The 14,180-nt window shown below is 51.8% G+C and overlaps 1 protein-coding gene across 3 annotated transcripts in view; it reads right to left on the bottom strand.

The window, feature by feature from the left end:
- The window catches only part of XXYLT1 (xyloside xylosyltransferase 1), a 102,786-nt gene extending 90,168 nt beyond the window's left edge, over positions 1–12,618 (bottom strand). The window contains exon 1 of one of the 3 annotated variants that reach the window (XM_073358987.1): positions 12,544–12,618. Coding sequence is in view for 1 of the 3 variants with exons in the window: in XM_073358985.1 (XP_073215086.1) it covers positions 11,918–12,280 (363 nt within the window). In the remaining 2 variants the exon portion in view is untranslated. Of the gene's footprint in view, positions 1–9,748; positions 10,145–11,917; positions 12,307–12,543 lie in introns of those variants that run through there. The other 2 variants (XM_073358985.1, XM_073358986.1) reach the window with 2 other exon arrangements.
- Between the last annotated feature and the right edge of the window lie 1,562 nt (positions 12,619–14,180).

Here is a 14,180-nt window from a genome sequence, read left to right as displayed (position 1 = left end):
AATAAAAATCCAGCAAAACCTCCAAAAATAGAGCAGAGCCAGGGCGCTGGAGGAAGCAGCTGGGGAAGGAGGGGCCTGGCACTCGCAGGGTCCTTCTACCCAGCCACCGAGACACTTGCAACAAACTCCTCTGGTTCCTCTCTGGCTGCCTGGCAGCTTTGCCGTGCAGCCTCACGGTGCACCAGTGCCCCCTACTGCCGGGCGGCAAGGATGGCTCCTTCCCAGCAGCCTGGCCTCCAGGGGACCTTCTCCCACCTTCTGGGCGTTTGACACCCACTCCAGTGCAGGCTGCTGATCATGGGGTCCGTGCCCTGGGCCCTGCGGTGTGCTCCCAGCCTCTGCGACTGCAGGCCCTGCCCCGAAGAGCTTCCCAGCCTAACTGACGCTGAGTGACCCAGTCGTGCCAGCGTGAGGGCAGGGCCACGCCTTGCTCCTGTGAACCCGCTTCCTGCACGGATGTCGGCTCATCTTTAAACCTTTTCTGCTAGTTTCATTTTTCTCCCCTGTGCCTTTATATCCACGACTGATTAGGTGCAGTCCCTATTGCCCGACGCTATTTACTCCTGGGGGAATTCTGCAACACTGCGCAATGCAGAATTTCACAGAAATTAATGTTCTATGCGCAGAATTTCCCTTTTCCCCCACAGCCATGGGCTGCAGAGACGTTGGCCGCCACTAGGGGCAGAGCCCAGATCGCAAACGTAAGACAAGGCCGAGGGGAGCGGGAGGAAACCGGAAGGTTCCCAGCACTTGCAGATCCCAGCACACCCTGAAGGAAGAAGGCGGCAGCGCGAAGGAAACTCCCTGCAAGCCCAGGACCCAGCTGCAGGCTGTCTCCCCCTCTGGCTCTAGGAGGATTGGGTGGAAGGGGGGACCCGCCGCATCTTGCCTCTGGAGGGTAGAGTGTGAGAGTGTCTGGGCTGGGGGGGCAGCTGTGGCTGGTCTCTGGGGGGTAAGGGATGTGACTGTCCGGATTGGGGGGGCAGCAGCTGGGCTCTGGAGGGGCAGGGGTGTGAGTGTCTGGGCTGGTGGGGAAGGGAAGACAAACAGGAACTGGGTTGTCATAGGGGTTTCTTTAACTCTCTACTCCTGGGGAAATTTTTGTGTGTCTGTATTGCCAAACATATTTGCTGACAGGTATTTTGAAATAAATTACCAAAATAATTGAACCTGGTGTGATTTATTTTTACAAATAAAATTTGCAGAATTTTAAAATATTGTGCGCAGAATTTTTATTTTTTTGGCACAGAATGCCCCCAGGAGTAACTACTGTCCCTGTCTGGTTCCCCTCTGAGTTCTCTGTGAACCTTCCCGGTTTGCTATGCCTTTAGATTAACCTGGCTTTCTTAAGGTTTCTCTAGCTGTGTTTCAAATTCCTCTCCACTGAGCTCAGCTTCTTTCAGGTTCAGCTGCCTTTGCACCGGCATTTCTCATGCAACTGCCACGTTTTCACTCCCTAAGGCTGGACCAAGTGACAGATGATGCTACCTGGAGCCAGCCTCATAGGCGGCGAGCACAGCACATGAGCTGGATCAGCTGAATTAAGCGTGGAAGCAATAAGAACACCCAGTGCAACGTGAGTGACCCCAGGGCCCATGCTGTTCAACAGCCTGCAACATGGGTGCCTATCAAAGCTCTGGGGTGGGGGCGTGTTTCTAGCAGGGTCCCCCAGGGATCACTGCCTGATTTAAAATGATTTAAATGATTTAAAATTTTGATCAATGACCTAGAAGAAAACATAAAATCGTCACTGATAAAGTTTGCAGATGACACAAAGATCAGGGGAGTGGTAAATAAAGCAGAGGACGGGTCACTGAGTCAGAGCGATCGGCATTGCTTGGTAAGCCGGACACAAGCAAACAATATGGTCTTTAATATGGCTACTCTAAATGGACACATCTAGGAATAATGAATGTAGACCATGCTTACTGGATGGGGTGCTCTATCCTGGGAAGCTGACTCTTACAAAGACTTGGGGGGGGAAGGGGAGTTTTAAATCGGCTGAACATGAATTCCCAGTGTGACCAAAAGAGCTAATGAGATCCTTGGATGCGTAAACAAGGGAATCTGAAGTAGGAGTAGAGAAGTTATTTTACCTCTGTATTTGGTACTGGTGTGAACCTTGCTGGAATATTATGTCCAGTTCTGGTGTCCACAATTCAGGAAGGATGTTCATAAACTAAAGAGGATTAAGAACATAAGAATGGCCATACTGGGGTCAGACCAAAGGTCCATCTCGCACAGTATCCTGTCTTCCGACAGTGGCCAATGCCAGGTGCCTCAGAGGGAATGAACAGAACAGGTAATTACCAAGTGATTCATCCCCTGTTTCTCATTCCCAGCTTCTGGCAAACAGAGGCTAGGGACACCACCCCTGCCCATCCTGGCTAATAGCCATCCTCTGTGAATTTATCTAGTTCTTTTTTGAACCCTGTTTTGTCTTGACCTTCACATCATCCTCTGGCAAAGAGTTCCACAAGTTGACTGTGCGCTGTGTGGAAAAAATACTTCCTTTTGTTTGTTTCAAACCTGCTGCCTGTTAATTTCATTTGGCAACCCCCAGTTCATGTGTTATGAGAAGGAGTAAATAACACTTCCTTATTTACTTTCTCCACACCAGTCATGATTTTATAGACCTCTATCATATCCCCCTTAGTCGTCTCTTTTCCAAGTTGAAAAGCCCCAGTCTAATTAATCTCTCCTCATATGGCAGCCACTCCACACCCCTAATCATTTCTGTTGCCCTTTTCTGAACCTTTTCCAATTCCAATATATCTTTTTTGAGATGGGGCGACCACATCTGTATTCAAGATGTGGGCGTACCATGGATTTCTACAGAGGCAACATGATATTTTCTGTCTTATTTTCTATCCCTTTCTTAATGATTCCCAATGTTCTGTTCACTTTTTTGACTGCCGCTGCACATTGAGTGGATGTTTTCAGAGAACTATCCACAATGATGTCAAGATCTCTTTCTTGAGTGGTAACAGCTAATTTAGACCCCATCATTTTATATGTATAGTTGGGATTATGTTTTCCGTGTGCATTCCTTTGCATTTATCAACATCGAATTTCATCTGCCATTTTGTTGCTCAGTCACCCAGTTTTGAGAGATCCTTTTGTAGCTCTTCGCAGTCTGCCTGGGACTTAACTATCTTGAGTCGTTTTGTATCATCTGCAAATGTTGCCACCTCACTGTTTACCCCTTTTTATGAATATATTAAATAGGACTGGGCCCAGTACAGACCCCTGGGAGACACCACTATTTACTGCTCTCCATTCTGAAAACTGACCATTTATTCCTACCCTTCGTTTCCAATTTTTTAACCAGTCACCAATCCATGAGAGAACCTTTCCTCTTATCCCATGACAGCTTACTTTGCTTAAGAGCCTTTGGTGATGGACCTTGTCAAAGGCTTTCTGAAAATCTAAGTACACTATATCCACTGGATCCCCCTTGTCCACATGCTTGTTGATCCCCTCAAAAAATTCTAGGAGATTGGTGAGGCATGATTTCCCTCTACAAAAACCATGTTGACTCTTCCCCAACAAATTATGTTCATCTATGTGTCTGACAATTTTGTTCTTTACTGTAGCTTCAACCAGTCTGCCTGATGCTGAAGTCAGGTTTACCAGCCTCTAATTGCCGGGATCACCTCTTGAGCCCTTTTTAAAAATTGGCATCACATTAGCTATCCTCCAGTCATTTGGTACAGAAGCTGATTTAAATGATAGGTTACAGACTACAGTTAGTAGTCCGCAATTTCACATTTGACTTCCTTCAGAACTCTTGGGTGAAGACCATCTGGTCCCGGTGACTTATTACTGTTTAGTTTATCAATTTGTTCCAAAACCTCCTCTAATGATACCTCAATCTGGGACAGTTCCTTAGATTTGTCAGCTAAAAAGAATGGCTCAGGTTTGGGAATCTCCCTCAGGTCCTCAGCCATTAAGATTGATGCAAAGAATTCATTTAGTTTCTCCAGAGTGCTCCTTTAGCATCTTAATCATCCAGTGACCCCACTGGTTGTTTAGCAGGCTTCCTGCTTCTGATGTACTTACAAAAAATGTTTCTATTAATTTTTGAGTCTTTGTCTAGCTGTTTTTCAAATTCTTTTTTGGCCTTCCTAATTATATTTTTACACTTCATTTGCCAGCGTTTATGCTCACAGAAGAGCCACAACAGAGATCAGAGGATTAGAACACATACTGCCAGTGACAGACTCAAGGAGCTCAATCTATTTAGTTTAACAAAGAGAAGGTGAAGGGGTGACTTAAAGTATCTACATGGGGAACTAATATTTGATGACAGGCTCTTCAATCTAGCAGAGAAAGGTCTAACACGTTCCAACGGCTGGAAGTTGAAGCTAGACAAATTCAGATTGGAAATATAAAGTAAATTTCTAAAAGTGACGGTAATTAACCACTGGAACAATTTACCAGCGGTCATGGTGGATCCTCCATCACTGATAATGTTTACTCAAGGAGGTGGGGACGACAATAACAAAAAATGTGGAAATGATGGAAGTCCTAAATGCTCTTTTTGTTTCAGTTTTCACCAAGAAGGTTGGTGGTGACTGGACGTCTAACATAGCAAACGGCAGTGAAAATGAGGTAGGATCAGAAGCTAAAATAGGGAAAGAACAAGTTAAAAATTACTTAGACAAGTTAGATGTCTTCAAGTCACCAGGGCCTGATGAAATGCGTCCTAGAATACTCAAGGAGCTGACTGAGGAGATATCTGAACCATAAGCAATTATCTTTGAAAAGTCATGGAAGGTGGGAGAGATTCCAGAAGACTAGAAAAGGGCAAATATAGTGCCAATCTACAAAAAGGGAAATCAAAGACAACCTGGGGAATTATAGACCAGTCAACTTAACTTTACTGCTTGGAAAGATAATGGAGGAAATAATTAAGCAATCAATTTACAAACATCTAGAAGATAATAAGGTAATAAGTAACAGTCAGCATGGATTTGTCAAGAACAAATCCTGTCAAACCAACCTGAGTGCTTTCTTTGACAGGGTAACAAGCCTTGTGGATGGGGGTGGACGTGGTGTATCTTGATTTTAGTACCTCATACTATCTCGCATGACCGTCTCACAACCAAACTAGGGAATGTAACTTAGATGGAGCTACTATAAGGTGGGTGCAAAACTGGTTGGAAAACGGTTCCCAGAGAGTAGTTATCAGTGGTTCACAGTCATGCGGGAAGGGCATAATGAGTGAGGTCCCGCAGGGATCAGTTCTGGGTCCGGTTCTGTTCAATATCTTCAGCAATGATTTAGATAATGGCATAGAGAGTACACTTATAAAGTTAGTGGACGATACCAAGCTGGGAGGGGTTGCAAGTGTTTTGGAGGATAGGATTAAAATTCAAAATGATCTGGATAAACTGGAGAAATGGTCTGAAGTAAATAGGATGAAATTCAATAGGGACAAATGCAAAGTACTCCACTTAGGCAGGAACAATCAGTTGCACACACACAAAATGGGAAATGACTGCCTAGGTAGGAGTACTGCAGAAAGGGATCTGGGGGTCATAGTGAATCACAAGCTAAATATGAGTCAACAGTGTAACATTGCTGCAAAAAAAAAAAAACCCTCCCCCCCATCATTCTGAGAGCTAGAGTGTTGTAAGCAAGACACGAGAAGTAATTTTTCCGCTGTACTCCGCACTGATTAGGCCTCAACTGGAGTACTGTGTCCAGTTCTGGGTGCCACATTTCAGGAAAGATGTGGACAAGTTGGAGAAAGTCCAGAGAAGAGCAACAAAAATGATTAAAGGTCTAGAAAACATGACCAATGAGGGAAGATTGAAAAAATTGGGTTTGTTTAGTCTGTAAAAGAGAAGCCTGAGGGGGGACAGGATAACAGTTTTCAAGTACATAAAAGGTTGTTACAAAGAGGAGGAAGAAAAATTGTTTTTCTTAGCCTCTGAGGATAGGACAAGAAGCAGTGGGCTTAACTTGCAGCAAGGGCGGTTTAGGTTGGACATTAGGAAAAACTTCCTAACTGTCAGGGTGGTTAAGCACAGGAATAAATTGCCTAGGGAGGTTGTGGAGTCTCCATCATTGGAGATTTTTAAGAGCAGGTTAGACAAAAACCTGTCAAAGGTGGTCTAAAAGATAATATTCAGTTCTGCCTTGAGTGCAGGGGACTGGACTAGATGTCCTCTCGAGGTCTCTTCCAATCCTACAAGTCTATGATTTTTATGAAATGATGACGACTGGATTTTTTTTCTGAATGCTCTGCTCTAGGCATTCTTGTGGGGCAGTTCTCTGACCTGTGCTGTACAGGAGGTCAGATGATGACAATGGTCCCTGCTGGCCTTGCCATCTGTGAATCGATAAGGACCTCAGCACCCAGGGCTGGGAGGAGGGGAACTCACCCCATGTCAAAGGAGCAAGGGCTGCAGTACTGTGCAGGCAGCTTGCCCACAGCCACAGGGGGAGTCGGCTGCCTTTTGCACTACAGCGCTTTGCGTCTGTAGCTGAGGAATGCAGGATTCCCAAGTATCAGGTGCAAAAGCCCAGGGATTCAGTCTCAGCATGACCATCCCCCAACTCATCCTTTAGGGAAGGCCCTGCCCTAGCTAAGATGTCAGTCAAGGAGCTGGAACATGCGCTGGACACCCGCAAGGAGCAAGTCAAACTCCCCGGCAGTCTCTCTCTCTTGCTCCATGTTTTCCAGACCCATGAACCCAGCCAGGTCAGCAGAGTCCAGACGGGTGGCTCTGCATGCAGCATCCCCCACTATCCTCTTCACAGTGTTTTCAGCAGCCAGAGCGGGCTGAAAGCTATCTACAGTTCCCAGGGCCCCCAGCCAACAAGACGGAAAATGATTTAACAAACTGTAGTAATTTCCTAACAGCATTCTTTGATCACAGGTTACTCAATGATTAATTATTCAGCCAAAAGCGTCTGTAAAGAAGAGGATCTTGCTTTCGGAATATCAGAGGAGCGAATGACATCTCACCAGCTCCGTTCTAATTTCATTAGAAGAAGGCGCATTCCCCACTGTTCAAATACATTTGAAACTTTCCATTTAAAGTGACGGACAGAGAGAAAGTCTCTCTACTGCGACAGCAGCTTCCTGGAACCTCTGAGCACTTACGTTCATGCTTCTGCTCTGTGCCCATTCCACAGCTAGCCACGTTCCGACTCAGAGCGTGTGGCCAGAACGGACCTTCGTCTGACCTCCTGTGGAGCACAGGCCCTTGCACGTCCCCAGCCACCCCTGCTCTGAGCCCAGTAACTTGGGTTTGGCTAAAACATCTTCCAGAAAGGCTCCAGTCTGGGTCTGAAGTCACAGACAGTTGGAGAATCCACCACTTCCCAGGGGAGTTTGTTCCAATGGCTAATCACCCTCACTGTGCCAGATTACTCATTTCCATTGGTCTGGCTTCAGCTTCCAGCCCTTGGTTCTAGTTCTGCCTTTCTCCGCCAGATCAAAGAGCCCTTCAGTAGCAGGTGTTTTCTCCCCGGAAGATCCTTACGCACTGACGCACTGATCGTGTCCCAAAGTCAGCCAGCACATTCATCCTCCAGTGAATGAAACAGGAAAATCAGGCCGGTTCTCATTTACATTTGATGAGGCTGTGCTTTGCCCCTCTCCCCTCGAGCCGCGTATTCACCCATCAGCCGGAGGCACCAGAAGGGGCCCGATTCCTAGGAAGCGCTGAGCGCCCATTCTCTGACAGTCAACCGTGCTTGTCGACGTTGTGGAAGAGCACAAAAAGCCATGGGGCACCCTTAACGCTGCATTAACTCACACTTCTGAAACCCAGGAAGTACAGAGTTACAGAACATGCCAGGGCACTGACTCTGCCCCGGGAGCGGGCAGCACTCACTGCAAATAAACTGCATGCTCTCCAGCTGCATGCCCTGGGCTGGGTAGCTGTACTGACCGGTGGAGGAATTAGTCGAACCAGCTTGTCAGAGCTGTGATTGCATTATGAGGAGCACTTGGCATCTTGACAGACCACAAGCCTCCTGAGGCCATTGCAGAAAAGCTAAATGAATTCTTTACATCTGTATTCGCTGCAGAGGATGAGAGGGAGATTCCCACACCTGAGCCTTTCACTTTAGGAGACAAGTCTGAAAAACTGTCCCAGATTGAGGTGTCAATAGAGGAGGTTTCGGAACAAAATGACAAATTAAACAGCAACAAGTAGGACGAGATGGTATTCACCCAAGAGTTCTAAAGGAACTCAAATATAAAATTGAACTACTACTAACTGGTATGTAACCTATCGCTTAAATCGGCCTCTGTGCCAGATGACTGGAGGGTAACTAATGTGACTGCTTTTTAAAAAAGACTCCAATTAGAGGCTGGTAAGCCTAACTTCAGTACCAGGCAAACTGGTTGAAACTACAGTAAAGAACAGTATTATCAGACACATAGATAAACACAATATGTTGTGAAAGAGTCAACATGGCTTTTGTAAAGGGAAATCGTGCTCACCAATCTATTAGAATTCTCTGAGGGGGTCAACAAACGTGAACAAGGATGATCCAGTGGATATAGGATACCTGGACTTTCAGAAAGCCTTTGACAAGGTTCCTCGACAAAGGCTCTTAAGCAATGTAAGCAGTCATGGGACAAGAAGTCTCATGGATCAGTAACTGGTTAAAAGATAGGAAACAATGGGTAGGAATAAATGGTTAATTTTCACAATGGAGAGAGGTAAACCATAGAATCATAGCATATCAGGGTTGGAAGGGACCCCAGAAGGTCATGTAGTCCAACCCCCTGCTCGAAGCAGGACCAATTCCCAGTTAAATCATCCCAGCCAGGGCTTTGTCAAGCCTGACCTTAAAAACCTCTAAGGAAGGAGATTCCACCACCTCCCTAGGTAACGCATTCCAGTGTTTCACCACCCTCTTAGTGAAAAAGTTTTTCCTAATATCCAACCTAAACCTCCCCCACTGCAACTTGAGACCATTACTCCTTGTCCTGTCCTCTTCCATCACTGAGAATAGTCTAGAACCATCCTCTCTGGAACCACCTCTCAGGTAGTTGAAAGCAGCTATCAAATCCCCCCTCATTCTTCTCTTCTGCAGACTAAACAATCCTAGCTCCCTCAGCCTCTCCTCATAACTCATGTGTTCCAGTCCCCTAATCATTTTTGTTGCCCTTCGCTGGACTCTCTCCAATTTATCCACATCCTTCTTGAAGTGTGGGGCCCAAAACTGGACACAGTACTCCAGATGAGGCCTCACCAATGTCGAATAGAGGGGAACGATCACGTTCTTCGATCTGCTCGCTGTGCCCCTACTTATACATTCCAAAATGCCATTGGCCTTCTTGGCAACAAGGGCACACTGCTGACTCATATCCAGCTTCTCGTCCACTGTCACCCCTAGGTCCTTTTCCGCAGAACTGCTGCCTAGCCATTCGGTCCCTAGTCTGTAGCTGTGCATTGGGTTCTTCCGTCCTAAGTGCAGGACCCTGCACTTATCCTTATTGAACCTCATCAGATTTCTTTTGGCCCAATCCTCCAATTTGTCTAGGTCCTTCTGTATCCTATCCCTCCCCTCCAGCGTATCTACCACTCCTCCCAGTTTAGTATCATCCGCAAATTTGCTGAGAGTGCAATCCACACCATCCTCCAGATCATTTATGAAGATATTGAACAAAACCGGCCCCAGGACCGACCCTTGGGGCACTCCACTTGTAGGCACGGCACCCTCCTTAGGCAGGCCGGAGCCGGCCCCAGCGCTGCCGGTCAAAGCTCCAACGAACCCAAACGATGGGAGAGCAGGCAGCAGCCCCCCAGCGGAGGAATCAGACAGGTCTCAGAAGAGATGAGTCCTCTCTCAGGGGCTTCCGGTCAGCGTGAGGCCTGTGCGTCCAGGCACGGGAAGCAGAGCCCAGGTGCTGAGGCATGTGAGATGGCAGGAAGAGGAACGTTTGCACGGCTGAGGATGTGTCCCCCGCAGCCAGGCCTCACTGGCACTGTATCAGGCAGAAAGGAGCCTGCCCAGTGGCTAGGCCTGCTCAGAGAGAGTCCGGCCTACATGCTGGGGCGAATCCCATGTGCTGCGGGGAGCACATCTGAGCGTGGACACAAGGTGCGTCGCCAGCAGACAGGGCCCAGCAACCACAGCGTGAGAAAGCCTCAGGCTAGGCAGCCAGGCAGTTCTAGCAGCCCCAGGAGTCCTTCCGATCACTGCAGGAGAGGGCCAGGCATTAGAAGCAATCCAGGTGGGGCCTGAAACTGGCAGAGAGGTTCCCCAGGTGCCAGCATTTCAATAAGGGGAACAGCCCCTCACAGGCCACCCAAAGAAACTAAAAGACAACATATTTAAAACTCAAATCAAATGTTTTCTGTGGCACAGAATTAACTTGTGGGACTCACTGCCACATGAGACCAGAGCGCTAAAAGATTTAAAAGGGGGATTCAACATTTATAAGGATAACATAAAACTCCCAAGTTACATGAATAAAAAGCCAAGGGATAGTAGCCCTCCTGCTCTGCCTGACCCACCCACTCCCTGGCTGGGACTCAGGAGAAGACTTCTCAATAGACAAGGTCTCTGCATAGTCGCTCGTTATTGGGTGTGCAGCACCATCCCCTCGTGCAGCTGGCACCTGTCCCTTTCGGACAGCCCCTCTGACAAAGAACCTGGGACTAAGCCCTGGGGTGGGAGAGTGGCAGGGCGCTGGCTCCTGGGGATCTGCCAAGAGGGGTGCACAGTCCCATGGAACGGACTGCGGGTACCAGCCCTCGGGTGCCCGGGCAGGGCTGGCCCAGGCCACCCCAGCGCCCTGCGCTCAGCACAGCCATCCCGCCTCAGTGCCCAGTGCCCCCCAGCGCCCTGTGCCCGGCACAGCCATCCCGCCTCAGTGCCCGGTGCCCCCCCAGCGCCCTGTGCCCGGCACAGCCATCCCGCCTCAGTGCCCGGTGCCCCCCAGCGCCCGGTGCCCGGCACAGCCATCCCGCCTCAGTGCCCGGTGCCCCCCCAGCGCCCTGCGCCCGGCACAGCCATCCCGCCTCAGTGCCCGGTGCCCCCAGTGCCCTGCGCCCGGCACAGCCATCCCGCCTCAGTGCCCGGTGCCCCCCAGCGCCCGGTGCCCGGCACAGCCATCCCGCCTCAGTGCCCGGTACCACCCCAGCGCCCTGTGCCCGGCACAGCCATCCTGCCTCAGTGCCCAGTGCCCCCCAGCGCCCTGTGCCCGGCACAGCCATCCCGCCTCAGTGCCCGGTGCCCCCCAGCGCCCTGCGCTCAGCACAGCCATCCCACCTCAGTGCCCGGTACCACCCCAGCGCCCTGTGCCCGGCACAGCCATCCTGCCTCAGTGCCCGGTGCCCCCCAGCGCCCTGTGCCCGGCACAGACGTCACACCCTAGCGCCCGGTGCCATCCCATCCCCCCTGCCCCAGTGCCCCCCGCCCGGCAGAGCCTCAGTGCCCGGTGCCCCCCAGCGCCCGGTGCCCCCCAGCGCCCTGTGCCCGGCACAGCCATCCCGCCCCAGCGCCCGGTGCCCGGCACAGCCATCCCGCCTCAGTGCCCGGTGCCCCCCAGCGCCCTGCGCTCAGCACAGCCATCCCACCTCAGTGCCCGGTACCACCCCAGCGCCCTGTGCCCGGCACAGACGTCACACCCTAGCGCCCGGTGCCATCCCATCCCCCCTGCCCCAGTGCCCCCCGCCCGGCAGAGCCTCAGTGCCCGGTGCCCCCCAGCGCCCTGTGCCCGGCACAGCCATCCCGCCTCAGTGCCCGGTGCCCCCCAGCGCCCGGCACAGCCATCCCGCCTCAGCGCCCGGTGCCCCCCAGCGCCTTGTGCCCGGCACAGACGTCACACCCCAGCGCCCGGTGCCCCCCAGCGCCCGGTGCCATCCCATCCCCCCTGCCCCAGCGCCCCGCGCCCGGCAGAGCCTCAGTGCCCCGCGCCCCCCGCGCCCCGCGCTACCTGGCAGCGGAAGGGGAGGCCGGGCAGCAGCGGGCGCAGCAGGCCGCGGGCGATCCGGCGGCTGCGCGGCTCGCTCACGAAGTGCAGGTGCAGCGCCTGGCCCGGCGGGAGGCGCGCGCGGCGCAGCAGGGAGCGCAGCGCAGCCTGGGCGCGGGCCTGCAGCGCCGAGCCCCGCGCCGCCTTGGTGAACATCAGCAGCAGGTGGAGGCGGGCGGGGGCCGGGGCCGGGCGCGGGCCCGGGGGGGCGCCGGGGAGGGGCCCGCGCCCCGCGCCCAGGCCCAAGAAGGCGCAGACGCCCAGCGCGGCGCCCAGCAGCAGCAGCAGCGCGCAGGGCGGGGGGCGCAGGGCGCCCAGCCGGGCCATGGCGGCGCGCACGGGCCGGGTCGGGCCGGGCCGGGCCGGGCGCTCCGGAGGCCGCCGGGCTGCGCGGGGAGCGGCCCCGCCTCCGAGCCACGTGGGGCCGGGCGGAGCTCGGTGGGTCGCGGGGCGGGAGAGCCCGGCCGGAGCTCGCCGGACACGGGGCCGGGCCCGGGAGCCTCTAGGGAAAAAGCCCCAGGCTCGGGGCCGTCCCTCGGAAAGCAGCAGCCGCCCCCCCCGGCTCCGCCCCCCCGGCTGCAGGAACCGACCTGCCCCCGGTCCCGCGGCGGGCCCCGGCCCCAGCGCCTCGCCCCGGGCGGGGGTCGGAAGCGTCCCGGCCTCCGGCTCCCGCGGGGGCTGGAGCGCGAGGAACCCGGCCGCCCCGGCTCTGCCGCGCCCGGTGCCCCCCGCGCAGCCGGGGCGGGAAAGCGCAGGGGCGCGAGAGGAGCTCGTTGGGCGGGAAGGGGCCTGCAGCCCCCGCGGAGTCAGCTCAGGCGCGACCGGCGAAGGGTGAACGCACCGGGCCCCTGGGCGGGCGAGGGCTGGAGAGTCAAGGCGGGAAACGCCGCCCCAACCTGTGGGCCCGTTCCCGCGGCGCCAGGCCCCGGCCCCGGCCAGGCCCCAGCCCCGGCCCCGGCCCCAGCCAGGCCCCAGGCCCCGGCCGAGCGTCCGTCCGCGGCCCGACCCGCTTCCCCCTACGAACGGATTTGAAAAAACGCGAATGTTTAGCTAAATTCAAAACCGCATAGGCTTGTTCTGTTAAAATAGCGTTTGCTCTTGAAGAAAAAAAATCCAGAATACATAATGTTGCTGTAGTTAAAAAAAAACAACCGAAATGTTTGTCTGGTGAGGTTCTCCTCCTAAGACAGCCTGGACAGAAAATCCTCCAGCTATTAATGATAGTTCACCTCCCCGTGACTTCATAAATATCTGCTTCAAATACCTTTGGTAAATGACCTAACCAAACAATCATACGTTTTGTGATATAGCTGTAAAACTCATCTGAAAAGTTTTCAGAATAAATCACTTCAAAATTGTATAGCATGTACCTTCTGAAAATGACACCTACATCTGAGTTGTGAAGAATATGCATTAAGGTTAAAACCACCAACAAGAATGTGCTTTTATGTAGAAATCCATAATGAAATAGTCTTCCTGACTAGTGATTTAAATCAGGATTTAAATCAAATCCACCCTACAGGAGCATATTCAGGGCCTCTCTGACCGTGGAGCGTGCACACTGGTCAGCACTAGGAGCTGTGGGATACTCCAGCAGGCTCAGCAAGGGCACAATCTTCAGAGGTTTCTGCTATCAAAAGATCAAAGAAGTCTGCTGAGTACGTGACACCTGCCATTTTTCAGAGCCTTATAACTTGGCCCAATTTGGGCAGATTTTCACGGGGAAGACAAAAGGCACATCCCTCACACAAAGACCCCCTAATTTCAGCTCCCTAATCCAAAGCATCAGGGTGCGGGAGCATTTCAAAGAAAAGATCAAGAATTTTGTAACATTGGCAAAACAATGTTTTCCTCTAGCTTTTTTCTCAGAAACAACCCAACTGTATGGACTGAATTTAAAAAAAGAAATCATTATGAGGCAGATACCTGGTGTGATGTTATTGACATGAACTGTGACCGTATAGATCATTGGTGCAACCGAGGTCCTATAGTTGCCCCAAATCTTGTACAAAGGAGGTAGACTAAGGTAATTTGCTGGTTATGATTATGCTGTATGTATCATTTTTGTATTTGAAGTTATGAATATTGACTATGTACTTGTATCGCAATGTGTTTGATTCTAAGTAGCCTCAGTGAAGCATTTGGTCAGCTTCTTGAGAAAGAAAAGGAGGACTTGTGGCACCTTAGAGACTAACCAATTTATTAGAGCATAAGCTTTCGTGAGCTA

This window comes from Lepidochelys kempii, chromosome 9, assembly GCF_965140265.1.
Source record: "Lepidochelys kempii isolate rLepKem1 chromosome 9, rLepKem1.hap2, whole genome shotgun sequence".
In the NCBI taxonomy this organism is placed as follows: Eukaryota; Metazoa; Chordata; order Testudines; family Cheloniidae; genus Lepidochelys; species Lepidochelys kempii.
The sequence above is the reverse complement of the archived record's forward strand: the minus strand, read 5'-3'. Positions and strand labels throughout refer to the sequence as shown.